The 21,512-nt window shown below is 39.0% G+C and overlaps 1 protein-coding gene across 3 annotated transcripts in view; it reads right to left on the bottom strand.

The window, feature by feature from the left end:
* Positions 1 to 21,512, bottom strand: part of itga11b (integrin, alpha 11b) — a 51,156-nt gene that overhangs the window by 6,095 nt on the left and 23,549 nt on the right. For 2 of the 3 annotated variants that reach the window (XM_051689972.1, XM_051689974.1), the window contains 18 exons: positions 21,045 to 21,193; positions 18,922 to 19,065; positions 18,633 to 18,836; positions 18,312 to 18,442; positions 12,296 to 12,462; positions 11,745 to 11,884; positions 11,419 to 11,529; positions 10,545 to 10,630; positions 9,168 to 9,372; positions 8,749 to 8,847; positions 6,159 to 6,235; positions 5,142 to 5,225; positions 4,951 to 5,041; positions 4,701 to 4,814; positions 4,314 to 4,397; positions 1,886 to 1,996; positions 1,536 to 1,631; positions 56 to 169 (listed from right to left, as the gene is read on the bottom strand). In XM_051689972.1, the coding sequence (XP_051545932.1) occupies positions 56 to 169; positions 1,536 to 1,631; positions 1,886 to 1,996; positions 4,314 to 4,397; positions 4,701 to 4,814; positions 4,951 to 5,041; positions 5,142 to 5,225; positions 6,159 to 6,235; positions 8,749 to 8,847; positions 9,168 to 9,372; positions 10,545 to 10,630; positions 11,419 to 11,529; positions 11,745 to 11,884; positions 12,296 to 12,462; positions 18,312 to 18,442; positions 18,633 to 18,836; positions 18,922 to 19,065; positions 21,045 to 21,193 (2,207 nt within the window). The other variant, XM_051689973.1, reaches the window with a different exon arrangement.

Raw genomic sequence — 21,512 nt, forward strand, 5'->3', positions numbered from 1 at the left:
TACACTACATAATCTCATACTATCCCAGTAAATGTGACAGAAAATGGTCCCAGACCTTCCAGAGCGCGAGCACTAGCAGGGCGAGAAGTTGCAGTCCACCCAAAGTGCTTCCAATAATCACCCAGATGGGAATTCTGTAATCTTCCTCCTTCCTGACCTCTAGGATTATCTACAACAACACAAACCAAAACATTACAGTCACGTTCTTTGAGGAACTTGATGTTCCAGATCTGACCTTCTATGTACAAATTAAAGGGATAGTTCACCCAAAAATGAAGATTCTCTCATCATTTACTCACCCTCATGCCATCCCAGTTGTGTATGACTTTCTTTCTTGTCTATAACACATAGAAGAATATTTCAGCTCTGTAGGTTTATTCAATGCAAGTGAATGGTGACCAGAACTTTAAAGCTCCAAAAAGCACATAAAGGCAGTTTAAAAGTAACCCATAAGACTCCAGTGGTTTAATCCATGTTTACAGAAGTGATATGATAGATGTGGCTGAGAAACAAATCAATAATTAAGTCCTTTATAACTATAAATCTCCACTTTCAGATTCTGGAGATTTATAGTAAAACAGGATTTAAATATGGATCTGTTTCTCACACAAAACGATTGCATCGCTTCAGAAGACATGGATTAAACCACTGGAACAATATGGATTACTTTTATGCTGCCTTTATGTGATTTTTGGAGCTTCAAAGATCTGGTCACCATTCACTAGCATTGTATGGACCTACAGAGCTGAGATATTCTTCTAAAAAACTTCATTTGTGTTCTGCAGAAGAAAGGAAGTCATACACATCTGGGATGGCATGAGGGTGAGTAAATGATGAGAGAATTTTCATTTCTGGGTGAACTATCCCTTTAAGATTCTTAGATCATGTGTATATAACTAATGCTGGTTTTACAGTCTTCTGGATCTTATGAAGAAGTGTTTGGGTTAGATTTCACCACAAAATTCTTAAAAAATGCTCTTTTGATTTTGGAGACAAATCTGAACATGTTCTTGACCGATTTCGTGAGATTGACGCCTAGTCGCCTTTTGCACTGAAGATCTCGTGTGTTTGAGCATTGTTAGCCACAAGAGGGAAGTACATGTACAACTTGAGATTTTTTCCAAAAGTTCCCAGAAGTACTTCTGGTCAATTTAACTTCTGACAGTCAAAGAGGACTCAAGAATGTATTGATCTGTTGTTCTGAACAAAACCAACACTTCATGGAAAAACTGATCAGTTTTATTTACTGTTTTGCAACACAATACACTACTTTATCTTCTAAACACTGCACAGAAGGTACATAAAAAATATTCACAAGTACATTTAAGACAGCTTAAATGCATAAAATCAATCATAACATGTGAATACTTCCAAAGCTGTTTGACTTTCTTCTGTGAAACACATAAGGAGATATTTGCCAGTTCCTATCGTGTTCCTGTTGTGTTCCACGGGTTGGAACAACATGAGGATAAGTAAATGATGACAACTGACATTTTCTATTCATTGACTGTGTTTTACAATGTTATGGTACTCACGTGTCTCATGGGTCTCTCCTCATGAAGAAATATCGGACTTGAGGAGCTCAGCTCTACTGCAGCACTCAGCATCAGCTCTAACCTTTTAAATTTCACCTGTACAATCAAAAGAAGAGTGAAAAGTCTTCCCTGCTTGAAAAACCAGCCAAAACAAGCTAGTATTCTGGAACAAGGTAGGTGGTTTGTTGCTGGTCCAAGGAGGTCTACCAGGTCAAAATCAGGTCCAACAGCTGGTAGTCCAACTGATCACCATCTAAGACCAGATAATGGCCATAAATGACCAGACTGAACCTGAGCTGGTATTTAAAGGGTTTCGAAGTTGGCTTATATATACCAGATGAGATACTCACAGCTAATAATGCATGAAGGTCAAGCCATCCTGCTGCGAATATGCTAACATCTCCTTGTGGAGGCAGGTTGATTCTACACTGCGCAAATAATGCGTCACTGGTGGTAGGGCTCTGAAAACACAAATACACTACATTAAACGACATGCACACTGCATCTGCCCATGCAATGGCATTTGGAAACAGAATATCCAAGAGAGGAAACTGTGAAACTCAATCCAAACTGCATCAAACATTTGCTAAAACTGTGAGAGTTAAATTCAAACAAATGGGTTTCCAATTTGGAAAAGCCAAAATAACTGCTTCACTGCAAAAAAATAAATAATAATAATAATAATAATAATAATTTTCTTAATTAGTATTTTTGTGTTGTTTTCTAGTAAAAACATCTAAATATCATTAACCTCCTGAAACCCCCGCATGACTGCTGTGTGCATTTTCCATTCCCCTTTTTGATTTGTAACTAGTAACGGCTAAGAAACATGGCAAAATAAAAAAATATGTTTTTGACCAAATAGTTTTACTAAAAATTGATGTCCTCATATGTGGACATCAGGACTAAGTTGTGAAATTTTAAATAATATCAAGCTATAGAAAGTCTGATTTTTTGTTAAATCAAATTGTTCATTATGTTTCCAGGAGTGTTGATTATTCATGTTTTTAGATGTTACAGACATTACATCAGAAATTAGCATAATTAATTCAGATTCAAAGTAATGTCCAGCATCATCCAATCACTGTCAATCATGTTAAAATAAAATGATACATTATAAATTCTGAATCTATGTACTGATTATCATTGTCACATGTCTGTCAAACATGTTGAGTGATCCAAACATCATCTGCAGCCTGAAACTGAACTTTTGATCAGATTTTAGGAGTGAATGCACTTAACTGCATAGAGAGCTATAGGATGCTCCCTTGCTCCCTATTTAGTGAATGACTTAACCTCCAGTGTGCTGTCTGTCTGCACTGGTCTCAGAACAGTTTGAAATGCACCTTATTTTCATCCTAACTCCATATAAAGCCTCTGAAAGACACATTTTACAGCTTTTAGATGCATCCATTAATTCTCCTTGTGATAATGTACAGTGAATATATGATATCTGAACTGAAACTGAGCCTATAGTCCACGAATGTGGACATTGTGTTTAACAGTGTGCCGTTTCGCGATAAATCACTCAAATTTTAGAAATGGCATATCGGATGAAACTAGAGACTCTAATCTTTTTACTCAAACAGGTTTCAATGTAAAACCTTCATTAGGTTTCTTACCAGATGTAGTTTTTTGGGCGTTTCAACCAAATTTAAACTCCTCTGCGATCGCCGCTACCACGTTGTTTGGTCACATGACTCCGTGCGTCGAAAGTTTAACCCTTTACTAACAGAACAGAGTCTCCTGAACTGAGATCAGTCGGTTTAAATTAAAGTAAATTATGTGTTGCATATAGCGAAGCCAAAATACAACGTCCACGCATGTGTACATGTGGTCGCACAAGGTTAATACAAGATAAATTTAAACCAGAAATGTGTATGCTATAATTACTTGTTTTTAGAGAATATACCTTGAAGTTTATTTTTCTTAATGCATTTGCAAATAGCTGTTTTTCTTTTTTTAAGCATAAATCTAACAATTTAGTGAGGTTTCTGCAAAGTTTTATGCAAAATGAGTTATAAAAAACTTGCCACAAATTTCCCACTCATTGCTGTCACAAGTAAATGAGCTTGCGATTCGCCGCAAATGTTTGCCTGAAGTTTGCAGCTCTTCACCAGTAGTGGTGATCCCGCAGCAAACTTTTGAAGAGTTTGCCGCAAAGCTCATTTGCATGTGAAAATAATGAGTGCCGAATTTGCGGCACTCTCGATTTCTCGAAGGGTGTAGATTTAACACATTAATTTAACAGTGTGTTTAGTTATAGAAAAAATAATATGTTAAAAAATTAACACAATTAATCAAGTCCTCAGACCGTAATAAGGAATATTCCTAAACATCGAAGCAATCCAAGCACCACCTGTTTTCAGCAGGGGGCAGTAAGCGAAATTCCAGCTGTACATGCAACAAACCACACTCAGGCTTGTGCGACACTAGCGACAGGACAAGATGAGGATGTATTCTTGTGTTCAAACACAGCTGGACAACAGCAGGGATCTCCAGATGTGTTTTTCTAAGATTCAACTTTATTTAACTTGTCACAGTGACCTAAAAACAGTATGTTTATGACACGATGCAACCAAAGTGAGATGCTCCAAAAGCGAAAAAACTGATTAAGAAAATTATTTTTTTTTGCAGTATAAAGCAGGTGGGATGGTTTATTTTCATCAGGCTTGTCACTACTAACTTCTGTTGCTTTGTTACCTGACAGATGGAAGTAATTAACCATTCGCAGAACTTTTAAAGGAGTTTGGACGTAGTGTAAGAAGCAAAGTTTACCATGTGTGTGTTAAAGGAGAGATCTTCCTGTGAGGAGGAACCAGAGGTGATGACACGAGGAACGTTACAGTGCGATCCAGACATCTACGAAGAGCAAAACACGTCTTAAACAGTCATTCTGGATACTAAAACAAATGAAGATTTACTCACAAAAACCTCTTAGTTACTAAAACAGAATTACTGATGGAACACACACACAAAAAAAGAGCTAAAACATCTCTGACAACTTGACTTATGAGACGGGCTTACAGGAAAATCCTGGAACCCCATTAAAGTAATCGTTTCTCATTTAACAATTTAATGAATATTTAATATAAATTGTGGACTGGGGCTGAAATTAAATAGATTAAATATGGTTAACATGAACAATTTAAATCAAAAGTCCACCTGGTCGATAACCAAGTCTGAGAGATGCAAGAGAGCGTTCGCATTTACAGTCACAGCAAAGACATTTAGAGTGAAGAGAAGCTCAGATACAGGGAACAGGCCAAGATTCTGGATCTGAAAAACAAATGGCTTGGATTTGGTTCCATTTAAGGAGAAATACGGTTTAGAATTCCAAAGGAAATATTTTCTGGAGACAAATACAGCATCTGAGAAACTGTGCTCAATTGCAGCTCTGAAAGAAGTTGCCCACCTGATAGGAGAGGTTGAAGGCGGGTCCGGATCCAAGGGGGACATTCTGTGCCAGCTCGGGTTTGATCTCGAAACGGGATGGGCTGGAATCTCTGAGAAAAGAGAGAAGCGTACATTCTTCATTTCTGACTGAAAGCATAAAAAACGCCCATGAGAAGTGAGCAAATGACTGAAACATTTCTACTGTGTTACCTTGTGAAAAGAATATCTGCCTCATATTTCAAGGTATGATAGATATCATTTATGTTGTCCTCTGGAGAAATCTCTTCACCATCACTGAAACCAAACAAACAAGAGTTCTCTAAGGGGCCGTTCACACCAATTATGTTTTTCACATTCTGGTCTTGTAGAATCACGTTACTATACCAAAGTTTTTAGAAAATGGCATTTACGTGGCTAGTAGTACGTATTGCGGTAAAATGAACACTAGAGGCACTAGAACAACAATTACTTTTATTCACTTTCAAACAAATCACGAGTAAAACCAGTTCATAAACACTTACTTTCGCCCTGTTCCTCACACAATGCTATCTTATGACATATAAACACTTTTACTATAGCGCATGACTCATTTTAACATTTAACTACATTTACAAGCTTGTTCGAGTGTGATCAAATTGCGTGGCAGCTCGACTGATAGAACGTTGCACTTGTGATGTAAAGGAGCGGGATACGAGTCCTGAAGAGCACGCATTTTGACACGTGAACCGAATGTGTCACAGAAGCAGCACAAAATGACGTGGTTGTATTTTTCACATCACATTTGCTTTTTCTGACACTATCGGTTAGGTTTAGGTTTAAGGTTTAGGGTAGGGAGGTCGGTTTTGTTGATATAAAACTCCATCTGTTTGGGAGGACATTTAACTCGCTTTTAGCGCCACACAGTGGACATTTCACTTTATAACTGCCGCCATATGTGTAATGAAACACATGTCGCTTAGCATTAAATTGTTTTTCTACACAAACACTATGCACTAGACGGACATCTTTGATCGTTGTGAAGCATCTTACTGTTTATTCAGTGTCTCGTGCAGGAGTGCTGAGTATTTTAGTCGCTGTGTCATGTTTAAAAGGACTTCGACTTTTAAAATGCGTTTCAAGACACCTACATTCAGTTCTATTTGTTGCGCTCGATCTAGCTGTTTTTAGCACAACAATGTGTTCAGTCTGAACATTTCATATAATTTAGTTCAAAGGTCATGGCCTCACCTGGACACCCTTAGAATGATCTGAACATAGTTCAAGAAGACCGACCTGCTAAATTCGAACTCAAGACGAAAATAGACCTGTTGAAAAAACAAACAAGCCATTAATGTAAACAAAACACTTCAAAAAATATAAACAAACACAATCTTCTCTTCTACTAAGTCTTTTATGGTGTCTGTGTTTCTCATTATTGTCTAATTTGAACAGTTGTGATTAATGGATTTTCTACTTTGTTCCAGATTTGAACAGAAGGTGAAGAGAATTTCAGACAGACCCCAGAGACGGGGCGGAATGCGAGTAGTCAAACGAAGCGTTTGGGGCGACGCCAGCACAGCGAGAGCAGAGGAAACCATTAGCAAAGAAAAACTAAAAGGGTCAGATCACAGAATGTGCCTGCAAACTTTTCGAGGAGAAATCAAAGCAATAAATGGTGATGAATCAAACTCATGTGGCGTATGAGAATCAGCCGATTGGCATGTGGAGAGATGATGGTTTATATCGGTCTCATTCTGCCAGACATAAACATCTGCACATGAAGAGAATTTGGGGATTTCACTGTTTTCCACTCTGTTGCTTCTGTCAAAGTCAGACTGGTCACTGATACTTTTTCAACAACCCCGGGCTTCTGTTTTGACACGGAGTTCGTTTTTCTCTCAACTTTGAACTTGTGACATTTTATCAAGAGGTCTGTGATTTTGACCACAGTTTTCACCAGCAAACAAGTACCAAAATGTACCATAGTGGTACTATGTTTTTTTTTTTTTTTGGACGTGTTACCATGACAATACCATGTTTTGTTTAGTTTTTTGGAGATGTTCCATAATATTCTTTGAAGTAACTTAGAGTACCATGTAAACATCATTGTACACTGATGAGCCAAAACAATATGACCACCTGCCTAATATGCTGTTGATCCTCTGCGTGCCACCAAAACAACGCCGACCTGCCAAGGTATGGACACTTGGAGGCCAGGGCAACACCTTGAACTCTTCATCATGTTCCTCAAACCATTCCCGAACAATGTGTGCAGTGTGGCAGGGTGCATTATCCTGCTGAAAGAGGCCACTGCCATCAGGGAATACCGTTGACATGAAGGGGTGTACCTGGTCTGCAATGATGTATAGGTAGGGGGCACGTGTCAAATTGACGTCCACATGAATGGCCGGACCCAGGGTTTCCCAGCAGAACATTATCTAGAGCATCTCACTCCCTCCACCGGCTTATCGTCTTCCCACAGTGCATCCTGGTGCCATCACTTCCCCAGGTAAACGGTGCAAACGTACACGGCCATCGACGTGATGTAAAAGAAAACAGGACTCATCGGACCAGGCGACCTTCTTCCACTGCTCCAAGGTCCAGTTCTGATGCTCGTGTGCCCATTGTAGGCGCTTTTGATGGTGGACAGGGGTCATCATGGTCACTCTGAACGGTCTGCAGCTATGCAGCACCATACGCAGCTGGGTGCGATGCACTGTGTTGTGACACCTTCTTCCCGTAACCATTCTTAAAATTTTCTGACTTGTGCCACAGTAGACCTTCTGTTGGTTTGGACCAGATCGGAAAGTCTTTATTGCCCTCGCCCATCGATGAGCCTTGGGCACCCAACACCCTGTAGCCGGTTTGTGGTTTGTCCCTCCTCAGACCACTGTCGGTACTCACCAATGACCTTGTTTCAGAGATGCTCTGACACAGTCGTCTGGCCATAACAATTTGGCCCTTGTCAAAGTCGCTCAGGTCTTTACTCCTGCACATTTCTCCTGCATTCAACATTTTTGACTACGAGAACTGATTGTTCACTTACCACCTAATCTACCCAATGATATTCACTTCACCTGTGAGTGGTCATAATGTTTTGTGTGATCGGTGTATAGTTATATGGTTATCCTTCAGTGGCATGATATGTGGGGTCAATGACATGATGCTCATTTTTTCAAAAATATATACATTAAAAATGCTAAAAAGTAGTCTGACCATCCAGAGACAATAAAGTAAAAGTCTCATTAAAAGTTTTTGAAATAAGAAATGTTGGCATAAGTAGTGCAGAATAATATTGTATTATTATTTCATAAAAAATAAAATAAAAATAAGAAGTAAAAATTTTGGGTAACACTTTACAATAAGGTTGCATTTATTAATTATACAAATTTTGTTTTAAAATATTAATATTTGAAAAACTTTTGTCCACCAACTGAAAGTCAGGTGGTGCAACCAACATGCAGGTAGCCATTCTGTTGTAATGTGACAATAAATAACAATAGTAAACAGATAAATAAAACAGAGATGATTCTGTTTTTATGAAGAGGCCCATTTTGTTCAGGTCAAATGGAGTAACCCTAAGAAAAATTAAAACATTTTTGAATTTGGTTGAAAACATTTTTAAAATGAATAATTAAGTATTTAAATACCTTTTACTTGATGGTTACACAACTTGACATTTTTTAAGTCATTAAATATATATATTTTTTAATATAGAAAATGTTTTACATATGTAAAATGAATGAAACCAACATAGACAAAGATTACTTTTCTGCAAACTTGACATGTGTTTGATTGTTTTTGGTAGTGATGGGGTCACAGATGTGGATATTCTCACCTGTGCTTGTGATCTCATAAACGGTGCACTGACATTACAGGTAAGGTGACGATTTGGATCGTCAGAGTTCAGACACTTGATTGTGACATCTGACGGAGCCTGAAAAACATGACAAATGTTTTAGGAGTGCATTTAGGAGCAATATTTATGTGGCTGTTTCAATTCAGTCCCTTATCTATCAGTTCCATTGTGGTTAGGATGCTGCCTTAGAAGGTAGCTGCCTATGTAGACAGCTCACTAGAGTTTAGAACAGAGCCACATATGCAGACTCAGTGTTTACCCGGAGTTGACATTTACTCTTGGGATTTTCTCCTTTCTCATGTTCGGACTCCTTCTATAATCCCTTAATCTCTCATAAATACAGATGAAGCTCAGGTTTAGACTCTGGATTAGGATCAGAGTTTCGTTTAAACACAGACCTTCACCATCAGACTGGAGAACTGAAGGTTTGGAGAATTGGTCACGTGCAGTAGCGTGTTGTACGCATTCTCTCCTCTGTTCTCCAAACGCGCCTCCACGAGGACTCTCTTTCGGCCAGCCTCCACAACACGCTCGTCGCTCGCTCTCGTCCTCTGATGAACACACAGTGGCCACGTCGCCCGCTCGCGCCGCCCGCAGAACTGGCTGAGAGAGACACAGAGAGACTAAAGAGTTTATCAGTAACTACGTTTCCAGCCATGTATTTTTGGCAAAAATGTTTTAGCGCATCAAAATAAAGCTGATGGAAAATCAAATTATCGCTCAAATTTCACAAGTGTCGACATAATATTTTTCCGTTTAACTCTAGCGCATAAACTTTATGTCGATACATCAAATGTCGCGAAAAACTGGTTTGGAAACACTTTTTGACGAGAAAATTGGCATTAACGCAAAAATGTAGTGTCACATGATAGAATTTGCCCCAATCGTTGCCTGTGTTAATCATGACGACAAGGTACAGGATCCTTGAAAGCCAATTTATTGTACGTGATTATGGATTGATCTTAACGGCATATAGATCCGATCACTGCAAACATGACACTTCCAGGAGTGCCAACACAAATATCTCGTATCATGCACCGGTCATCGAAAAGTGCAAGGAGAACAAATGAATGGCCACTGTTTGTGATTAATTTAATCATGGTAGACATCCGTTTATTTATTAAAGTTGCTTTTCCACACCATTCAAAGTAATAGACGGCAGTCACGGAATTAGCCCACAATACAAAAAATATACATACATATAATTTCTGTGCACAAAGATGTTTTAAATTAAAAATAAATACACAATACTAGGAGAAAACATATAACCCAATTTTATTAAATTATTGTTTAGCATTTAAAAAAATGCTGGCAAAATTCCCTGTATTAAATAAAATAAATGACCAAACAAAAATATATATATATTTTTAGACCTATATATGCCTTTTCTTTACACAAACTTAAATTAGCCGTACCCTGTTCTGTAGACGAATAAAGTCGTTTTTTCTGCACTTCAGAACTATTTGTCCAATGCGGAGCTCACTTTCAGAAAACGAGTTTTTGAACCTTTTAAAACGTTTAAATATTTTAAATATAACCCTCTTTACCTCGGATCACATTTGCTGAGCTAAGTGTTTTTTTAGGCATGACGTCATCACGCACACCATTTTTATCGATAAAAGGCCATTTGAATGGAAACAGGCAGAAGACGGCAAATTTTGCATACAATTTTTATGCATTTTCACTTTGTCGATAACAAAATAGCACGAAAAGTGGATGGAAACTAGGCTAGTGTGTGAGGAAGAGAAAGTGTGAGTGTGTGTATGAGGACACACCTGCGATCTAATAAGTCAGAGCTGCTCTGCAGAATAAGGTTTGAAACACACAGATCGTCATTATCACAACCATTCCAGAATGGAAGCTAAAGAGAGAAAAAAATAAACAAAGAAGAAACTCTTGAAATGCCACCGATCAACTGAAGAATGCAAAAATAGTGTGTATGTGTGTGAGAAATCTATCTATCTATCTATCTATCTATCTATCTATCTATCTATCTATCTATCTGTCTGTCTATCTATCTGTCTGTCTGTCTGTCTGTCTGTCAATCTATCTGTCTGTCTGTCTGCCTGTCTGTCAATCTATCTGTCTGTCTTTATATCCATCTGTCTATCTAGTACTGTATATCTATCTGTCTGTCTGTCTTTCTATCCGTCTGTCTATCTAGTATATCTATCTTTAAGTCTGTCTGTCTATCTGTCTGTCTGTTTGTCTAACTTTCTGTTTATCTGTCTGTCTGTCTGTCTAACTTTCTGTTTATCTGTCTGTCTTTCTATCCGTCTGTCTATCTAGTACTGTATATCTGTCTGTCTGTATATCTATCTGTCTGTCTGTCTGTCTTTCTATCCATCTGTCTATCTAGTACTGTATATCAATCTGTCTGTTTGTCTAACTTTCTGTTTATCTGTCTGTCTTTCTATCCGTCTGTCTGTCTAGTACTGTATATCTGTCTGTCTGTATATCTATCTGTCTGTCTGTCTGTCTTTCTATCCATCTGTCTATCTAGTACTGTATATCTGTCTGTCTGTATATCTATCTGTCTGTCTGTCTGTCTTTCTATCCATCTGTCTATCTAGTACTGTATATCAGTCTGTCTGTCTGTCTGTCTATCTGTCTGTCTGTCTGTGTGGCTGTCTGCAGTATCTGTCTTACCTCTGCTGTGAGACTGGTGGGCCACCCGTCGTCAAGCACCGGTCCCTCCTCTGTGTTCTGTAAGCCGATGTTAACAGTGAAGATCAGGGGTCGTGTGTAGTCTGTCACTTCCTGTACAGACATAAACACATCTCACCTCAGTGTCAAAACATAACCTTTATTAAATTCCAGACTGAACTTTCCAAACCATCATATCCCATTTTTAAAGGCCGACACTTCTTTGATATTTTATTTTGGAGTGTTCAAATACTTTTTTGGGTCCACAGTATATTGAGTCAGAACTGGCAGAGTGTTTATGTCCACCGAAAAATCAATATTGTGCTCACATGTACGTGGAAGTACACTTGCTGGCAGTATTCAGTGTCCGGCTGCATGTTGACGTCTCTGGGCTGCTGTAGTTCTGTGCTGTCTAACACAGCTCTGGGGAAATATCCACTCTCTTCAAAATCACAACTGTACCTCAACGCTGAACAGAGAGACAGACAGTGAGACACACATATTACATTTTTAAAGACCCTTTAAACCAAAGTGAAAGTGTTGCCAATAGATCACCTAATAAAGAGGAAATATTTTTTGCCTATTTGTCTGGGTTCTGATAATACTATACCCTACAGATGTGAAAGTAAATGTTGATATGTTGCCTGACACAGTTTTATGATGGTTTCCATGACTTCTCTCTCTAAGCGACAGGATTAAAGTGTTTTTCCTCTGGCTTGAGGCTTTATGCATTAGGAAAATACTGTTCCAATTTTAAGAAGTGACCTTTCGAACAAACATCTGACAGAAATTACACAAGCATAGAACACTGGAAAATACAACTAATGTGCATATATCATTCTGCCTTCTGATTGGCCGGCAGTGTTTTTGATGGACATACCGACTGTTTTTGGATCCAACATTGGTGTCCGTGCAGTGACGTTCAGACAAACATTGGCCAACATACACGACACCTCTCGCCCTCCTCGAATGCAGTCTTTATTAAACACATTAATCTTTGACGGCTCAAACTTCACACTGATCTCTACACGGACAACCGTACGAGACCTGTGGAAAAACAAGGAAAATGTTTTTATCAGAGGTTCCTCTTTCATATAACTCAGAACTCCATTAAGTCTCCAGAGATGTTTGTCTCAGATGTTTCTCCTAAAATAAATTCAAAACTAGTTACACTACAAGCCACTAGCTAACTTCACTGAAACTATCTAAATAAGAAAATATTTTTAGATACAGTTGTGCTCAAAAGTTTGCATACCCTTGGAGAATTGGTAATATATGTACCATTTTTAAAGAAAACATGAGTGAGCAGGCAAAACACATTTCTTTTATTTCTTATGGGATTCATATTCAACTGTAGGTTATAACAGAATGGCACAATCATAAAACAAAACATGGCAACAAACAAAAAAATGAAATGACCCCTGTTCAAAAGTCTGCATACCCTTAGTTCTTAATACTGTGTATTGCCCCCTTTAGCATCAATGACAGCGTGCAGTCTTTTGTAATAGTTGTCTATGAGGCCCCAAATTCTTGCAGGTGGTATAGCTGCCCATTCGTCTTGGCAAAATGCCTCCAGGTCATGCAAAGTCTTTGGTCGTCTTGCATGAACCGCACGTTTGAGATGTCCCTAGAGTGGCTCGATGATATTAAGGTCAGGAGACTGTAATGGCCACTCCAGAACCTTCACCTTTTTCTGCTGTAACCACTGGAGGGTCAACTTGGCCTTGTGCTTAGGGTCATTGTCATGCTGGAAAGTCCAAGAGTGTCCCATGTGCAGCTTTCGTGCAGAAGAATGCAAATTGTCTGCCAGTATTTTCTGATAACATGCTGCATTCATCTTGCCATCAATTTTCACAAGATTCCCCGAGACTTTAGAGCTCGCACACCCCCAAAACATCAGTGAGCCACCACCATGCTTCACAGTGGGGATGGTATTCTTTTCACTATAGGCCTTGTTGACCCCTCTCCAAACATAGCACTTATGGTTGTGAACATAAAGCTCTATTTTGGTCTCGTCACTCCAAATTACAATGTGCCAGAAGCTGTGAGGCGTGTCAAGGTGTTGTTGGGCATATTGTAACTGGGCTTTTTTGTGGCATTGGCACAGTAAAGGCTTCTTTCTGGCAACTCAACCATACAGCTCATTTTTGTTCAAGTACCGTCGTATTGTGCTCCTTGAAACAACCACACCGTCTTTTTCCAGAGCAGCCTGTGTTTCTCCTGAGGTTACCTGTGGGTTTTTCTTTGTATCCCGAACAATTCTTCTGGCAGTTGTGGCTGAAATCTTTCTTGGTCTACCTGACCTTGGCTTGGTATCAGGAGATCCCCGAATTTTCCACTTCTTAATAAGTGATTGAACAGTACTGACTGGCATTTTCAAAGCTTTGGATATCTTTTTATATCCTTTTCCATCTTTATAAAGGTCCATTACCTTGTTACGCAGGTCTTTTGACAGTTCTTTTCTGCTCCCCGTGGCTCAGTATCTAGCCTGCTCAGTGCATCCACGTGAGAGCTAACAAACTCATTGACTGTTTATACACAGACACTAATTGCAATTTAAAAAGCCACAGGTGTGGGAAATTAACCTTTAATTGCCATTTAAACCTGTGTGTGTCACCTCGTGTGTCTGTAACAAGGCCAAACATTCAGGGGTATGTAAACGTTTGATCAGGGCCATTTGGGTGATTTCTGTTATCATTATGATTTAAAAAGGAGCCAAACAACTATGTGATGATAAATGGCTTCATATGATCACTATCCTTAAATAAAAGATGATCAGTCATATTTTCAAAATCAATGCCAAAATTTCACAATTTCTGCCAGGGTATGCAAATTTTTGAGCACAACTGTATATACTGTAATAATAAGATTATATTATTTAATTCTGCAATCAGAAGTTCTGATAAGGATGGCATTCCCTTATGAAAATTAACCATGGTTTTACTACAGTAACCGTAGTTTAACCATGGTATTTGTAGTAAAAATATAGTAACTACAAAATTAACCATTGTTAGTACAGTCATACTACAATATTACTATACTATGGTTAATTTTCATAAGGGTTAAACAAATAGTGACAACATTAAACTGAACAAAAATGAATACTTAATATACACTAGTAAAACTATATAACGCATCGAAATATAATGATAAACAGCAGTAAATAACCAAATATTTAGCTCAAAAAAAGGCAAGGTCCCTTTAAGGCTGCACAAGGCTCAACTGAATCAGTGAATCATTTATGTGAACACATTCATTTACATGAACCGTCCGAAAGAAACGACTCACTAAAAGATTCCGATTTCCCAGCACCACGTGAGAGTGGACGGTTTAGGTGAGCGCGTTTGTTTACTTCATCGGCTCCATTGCTGCATTTGCAATATAATCGCACAAATGTAGCTTTTTGTAATGCTACCGCGCTGTTCGCTGGACAATATAGTTCGTTACTAAAATCAACCCACTTGAATAATTCTGACAAATTAATGTATATTTCAGGAAATACCTTTAAGCACAGATGGGAAGAAAAATAATGATCAAAATATTAATAACTACATTCTTGACCAACACAAAATAAGTATAATTTTAAAGCTAAGAAGCTGTACTATCCAATGCATGTCGGCATTATGATCTAAGTGCTTTGAAATTTGCAGATAAATCAGAAGTGTTCCGTTTTTATAATTTATTAATAATTTTGCACTACACATAAAAAACATCAAACTGATCAAATAGCCATGTGTCATATGTTGTTGGAGAGCTCTCAAAGAGTAGAATACCCCAATTCCAAAAAAGTTGGGACAGGATGAAAATTGCTAATAAAAACAAAAAGGAGTGATTTGTAAATTATATTCACCCTTTGCTATATTGAGAGCACTACAACTACACATAATATGAAGTTTTACCTTGTGAATTTCATTGTTTTTTTTTGTTTTTTTTGTTTTTTTAATGTACAGCAATTTCAAATCAGATGACTGCAACACACTCCAAAAAAGTTGAGACAGGAGCAATTTAAGACTAATAACAATTTGACGAGTTAAAATAACAAGGCGATGTGAAACAGGAGATGTTAAACAGGTGAGGCAATCATGTCTTAGTATATAAGGAGCCTCCAAAAACAGCCAAGTCCTTCAAGAGCAAGGATCATTCGAGACTTGTACATTTTTCAACAGATGCTTCAGCAAATAATCCAGCACTTTGAGAACAATGTTCCCCAAACACAAACTGGAATAACTTTGGGCATTTTACCTTCTAAAGTGCACAATATAGTTAAAAGATTCAAGGAATCTGGTCAAATCTCTGTGTGTAAAGGGCAAGACGAAAACCACTTCTGAATGCGCGTGATCTCTGATCCCTCTGACATCACTGTCTTTAAAAAACATAATTCATCTGTAATGGACATCATGAACATGGGCTTGGGATTTCTTTAGTAAACCTTTGTTAGTCAACACCACTCACCGCTGCATCCACAGATGCAAGTTAAGACTTTACTATGTAAAGGAGAAGCCATACATCAACACTGTCCAGAAGTGCTGCCTCTCTGGGCTCGGTTTCATCTTAGATGGAAAGTAGATCAGTGGAACTGTGTTCTTTGGTCCAAAGAGTGCACATTTAAAAAGGTTTTTGAAAAACACAGCCGTTGTTTTCTTTGGCCAAAGAGGAAAAGGATCATCCAAGCTGTTATCAGCATCAGGACTAAAAGCCAGTGTCTGTATGGGCCAGGGGTGTGTCAGTGCCCATGGCATGGGTAACTCACACATCTCTGAGGGAACCATTAATGCAGACAGATATGCACAAATTTTGGAGCAACATATACTGCCATCCAGCACCGTCTTTTCCAGGGACGTCCCTGCATTTTCCAGCAGGACAACTTCAAACTACATACTAGCCGAATAGGCAGAAAGCGTGGGTGCTAGTTTGGCGTGCCTGCAGATCTGACCATCTCCAATTGAGAATGTGTGGCGCACTATGAAGCGAATAATATGCCAATGAAGACCCTGTACAATTGTGCAGCTAAAGACCTACATAATGGATGAATGGAGGAAAATTCCACTTTCTAAACTTAAACTTGTGTCTTCGGTGCCCAAATGCTTAATAAGTGTTTTAGAATAAATGGTGATGTTTCACAGTGATGTTTTCCCAACCTTTTTGGAGCGTGTTGCAATCATCTGATTTGAAATGGCTGTCTGTCTATCTATCTGTCTGTCTGTCTGTCTGTCTGTCTACCTTTCTGTTTATCTGTCTGTCTGTCTAACCGTAAAACATCATATGATGTGTAGTTGTAGTGCTTTTAATATAGCAAAGGGTGAATATAATTTACAGATCACTCCTTTTTGTTTTTTAAATATCACATACCATTACTTAGAGGAGGTGATTAGCTTTCAAACGAGCCCACACACAACATAATTGTAGCAATGAGGGAGGTCACGAGGGCAGGATCTAAGAGCAGCTATTTTAATAAGAATAAAACTAAATACAAAACAGGATGAACACCGAAACAGGGCAAGACAGGAAACCAGGATGCAAAAACAAACAGGACTGAGGAGAAACATTAACAACTGACAAAGGTGAACAGAAAACAGGGCATTATATACATGAGGGATAATTAGGTAAATGACACACAGGTGGAAACAATAGGAAAAGCTGGTAGGGATCAGGACAGGGAATTATGGGAAGTGTAGTCCAGGGGGACACAGATGACAGAGGCAAAACACAGGGCAAACAACAGAGAATCGTAACAGTAATCAGATGCATAGATCATTAGATCCATGCACACAAAGCACAATATGTTCATAGCACATAATGTGCTATCTGGCTAAAAACACGCTTTCCTGGATCAGATGACTTCATCAGAAATTATGTATTACATTGTCCAGTGTCATGGAATGCTAAACCAATTATATTAGGATTCAGATCATTGCAAACAGAGGTGGAAGTCATCCAAATATAGGCAGAGAGGATTGTTCACTCTAATTACATATGGCCAAAAGAAGATGGCACCAAGTACATGACACAGACTCGATAATGACTCAAATGACACAGAATGGAACTGAATGAGATGTGCCCGCATGCCCGCATGCCTTGGAGAGAGAGAGCATACCGTTAGTCATTGTTGTGTTTGCATGTGTAGTTAGTTCTTATGTACAATTATTATATTTTATTTGTTTGGAGAGGCTTTTGGACACTTGGAGACATTTTTGGACACTAGGATAAATAATGTTTGTAATGCTATAACTTTTGATTGCTTTGTCGTATCGACACAAAATTTTACTCAGTTACAGTTGACATGACTGGGAACAAAACAAAGGCAGTTTTTCGGAGCTACCTTATTTACACCCTGATATATAATGTAATATCAGAAAAATAAGAAACATTTTTTTTTTTTTTTGGTCAAGTTACAAGCCTTTAATTTTGGGTATGCCACTGAAACAGGTAATCTTTAAAAACACCCACAGAGGGGCCTGGGTAGCTCAGCGAGTATTGACGCTGACTACCACCCCAAGTTTGAATCCAGTGCATGCTGAGTGACTCCAGCCAGGTCTCCTAAGCAACCAAATTGGCCCGGTCGAGTCACATGCGGTAAACTCCTCGTGGTCGCGATTACGGTTTCTCGCTCTCAATGGGTCGCGTGGTAAGTTGTGCGTGGATCGCAGAGAGTAGCATGAGCCTCCTGTGCTGTGAGTCTCCGCGATGTCATGCACAGCGAGCCGTGTGATAAGATGCGCGGATTGACTGTCTCAGAAGTGGAGGCAACTAAGACTTGTCCTCCGCCATCCAGATTGAGGTGAGTAACCGCGCCATCATGAGGACCTACTAAGTAGTGGGAATTGGGCATTCTAAATTGGGAGAAAAGGGGAGAAAAAAATGTAAATAAAAATTAAAAAAAATATATAAAAACTCACCAGAGCAGAACTGCGGCCCCTAAAGAGCCCACAGACAGATCTATGAGCCCATCTCCATTCATGTCCATCATTCCATGCACACTGCGGCCAAAATAACGAAGACCTGGGGAGAGATCGCTGCCGGATATTCTCTGTGAGAAACAGCAACAAGAATTTATAATTAAGTAAAAAGTACAAGAGTGAATATAGTTGCGGCTAAATGTCAATGGTAGTTTCGCATCATAGCTGTTACTATATTGTGTAGTTTACCATGACTGGAACATGGTATTGACCAATCAACATCCAGGAACTATCCATTTTATACTGAGTCTTGAGTCTTACCTGTTTATATTTTGGTTGCATGCTGTTTTGCCGTCCATAGCACAGATAGATTGCTCCCTTGTGGTCATCCTCCAGCGGCGCACCCACTACCAGCTCACTGAATCCATCGCCGTTCAGATCCGGAAGAGCAGACATGGCCGCGCCGAACCGGGAATCATGAGCCTGTTCAGACGGACCAAGAGTTCCATCTAGTATAAAATTTCCCTGTAGAAAAGTGAAAGTGAGAAACTTAGGGAGACCAGAAAGTATTAAAATACTCATAATATTTAATGCATACTGTGACTCTCACATGTGAGTTGATGGTGTAGCTGTAGACGCGCCCTTTCTCCCAGCCGCTTTGGAAGTACATGGGAGCGCCGACGAGGAGGAGATCCGTCAGTCCGTCATCGTCCAGATCGAGCGGAGACAATTCACTGCCGTAATACGACCCGATCTACAAATAACAACAAATACTCTATCAGCATCTGAGATCTGTTTAATCGGGTATTTAATAAGACACTAAAACAATGATATAATGTAGGACACTAATGAAACAGCTACTGTTTATAGTACGACAGTCACACTCAGTATGGTGTATAGAAGGTTCATGGCTAAATAATGTTTTGGTCGCTTCGGCCGGCAGCGTTTGAAACAGTGAGTGTTTATTGCATGCTCAAACACACATATGAGATGCACATGTGTGGCAGAGATGCCTGCCATCTGGAAGGGGGTGACTGAATCTAGACCTTCACACTGTGTCTCCTGTATGCACACATGTTCTGCATTAATTCACTGATCTGCCTTGGCAATCAAACGCACTAATGTTGCACGCGGAGAAGGAATGAACGAAAAAATGCAGACAAACAGATTTAAGAAGAAGAGAAGGAAACATTATGGTTTAGTCAAAGTGCATACTACAAGACACAAGTTTGTCACCCTATGCACATTTAAAGACTTTACAAAGCTTACTTTCATTGCAAGAAAACAAAAATGCATCTTATGCATTAAGCACTCGCAATATAGTTTAACCAGGTGCTACTTGCGCTTATATAGCGCTGCGCCATGGATATTTAAATTAAGTAATTGTCATTCTTTTCAGCGCCAGCACTTCTCATTTCTACGTAAATTAGGCTGATTGCACCTTATTCACAAAAGTCAGCACTATTTGTCTGCCACAATTAATGTTGCACTAATAGCACCTGTGGAAAGCAGTCAGTAAACTAACTTTTGTTTTAAAATGTTGTTGAAAAAAAGATGTTTGTTTACAGTTTCTAGCAATAAAATGTTTTCACTTTTTCAGATGCATTTTAAAGAGCTGATTCAGATGTCTGGATCACAGTGGTGTGGCGATGCTGTGCAGTCACAGTAAAGTATTCCAAATCACGATCATATGCGTTGTTTCCCGATTTGCGCAATTTGTTTTGTGAATCGGGTGCTATGATCCCAAAATTCAGTTCTCAAACAAAGGCTATTTAAGAGTTGATGCCAGATAACGTCTACAAATTTGAGGGAAGGGATTGCATTCGTTTTTTGTTTTTGCACTTTCTCGCAATTTTATTGGAAATTGCAATTCATTGCTTTTTAACTATTAGGAACAGTGTGCAGACTGATCCGCTAGTTCAAACAAAATTTGATCATAATGCAACGATCTGCTTCGCCAAGGTGCGAACAAAAAGATTCAAACAGATGGGTTTAGGAAGAAGAGGAAATGTTAAGGTTTAGTCAAAGTGCAAGTGACACAAGTTCGTCACCCTGTACACATGCAAATCCACAAAACTTACTGTATTTCAACACAAAAACCTGCCTCTTATTCACAAACCTCTCGCAATATTGTTTAACCAGGTGCTACTTGCGCTGATATAGCGCTTCACCATGCATTTTTAAAGTTTTTCAGTGCAAACACTCCTCTTTTCTACGTAAATTAGTCTGATTATAGATTGCACCTTATTCACAAAAGTGATAATAGTGCAATGAACACTATTATCGCCTGTGGAAAGCAGGGGGTAAACTGAATTTTGTCACCTGTTATCGGTACATGATTTGTGCAATTTCTTCATTGAATCAGATGTTACGATTACAAAATTCAGTTCTCACTCAAACTCATGCATATAGCTATGCTATTATAGAGTATATTCTTGATAACGTCAACAAACAAAATAAAGAAATAATTATTTTTTACGCTTTTTAACTTTCTCGCAATTTTATTGGATATTGCTCATCGTTGCTCTCTCGCTAGCTTGACCGCTGGATTTCAAACTATTTTGAAATTTAAACGTATCGCTGCATTTTACAAGTGCGCACACTTGAAGATTGTTGGCAGTGGGCAAGCGCTGCAAGTTGGCTACGAATGTAGCTTTTTGTTGCAGACTAGTCGCGGACTTTACACATGAAAGGGTGACATGCTTCATTCTAGTAGTGTACACTAGGCTTTACTTGCTGTCCGTGAAGGGAGTGCAGGATGGTGAGGTTTCCACTGTTGGTCAGGGTGAAGACGATGACTTTCCCTGTGTGGTTGAATCGAGGAGCTCCAGCGACATACAGCTGACCATGTTGGGCTGAGACCACAGAGGACACCATGTACCCTACAAGCAAATTAACACCTCATTGAAATAACACCCAAAATATAAGCTATCTGTAACATTACTTTATTCTGGAGAACATCCACAATTCAGGGGTGCATGAATAATGTTTTTTCTGGTTTATGCTAGTTTGTGCTTGTTTGATGCAGGTCTAGTTGTTACACTTAGGGGGTCAGGAATTGGCTGGTTAGCAGGTCCATGTTAGCCCCTGCTGGTAGATGCTGGAACTACATCACCTGATGGCAAAAAGCATGTTTCTCCATAGAAAGCCATTCAAAAGTAGCCATGTTTTATGAAGAAATAAAACATTTTCCAAGAACCA

Source organism: Myxocyprinus asiaticus, chromosome 46 (genome assembly GCF_019703515.2).
Source record: "Myxocyprinus asiaticus isolate MX2 ecotype Aquarium Trade chromosome 46, UBuf_Myxa_2, whole genome shotgun sequence".
Taxonomy (NCBI): Eukaryota; Metazoa; Chordata; class Actinopteri; order Cypriniformes; family Catostomidae; genus Myxocyprinus; species Myxocyprinus asiaticus.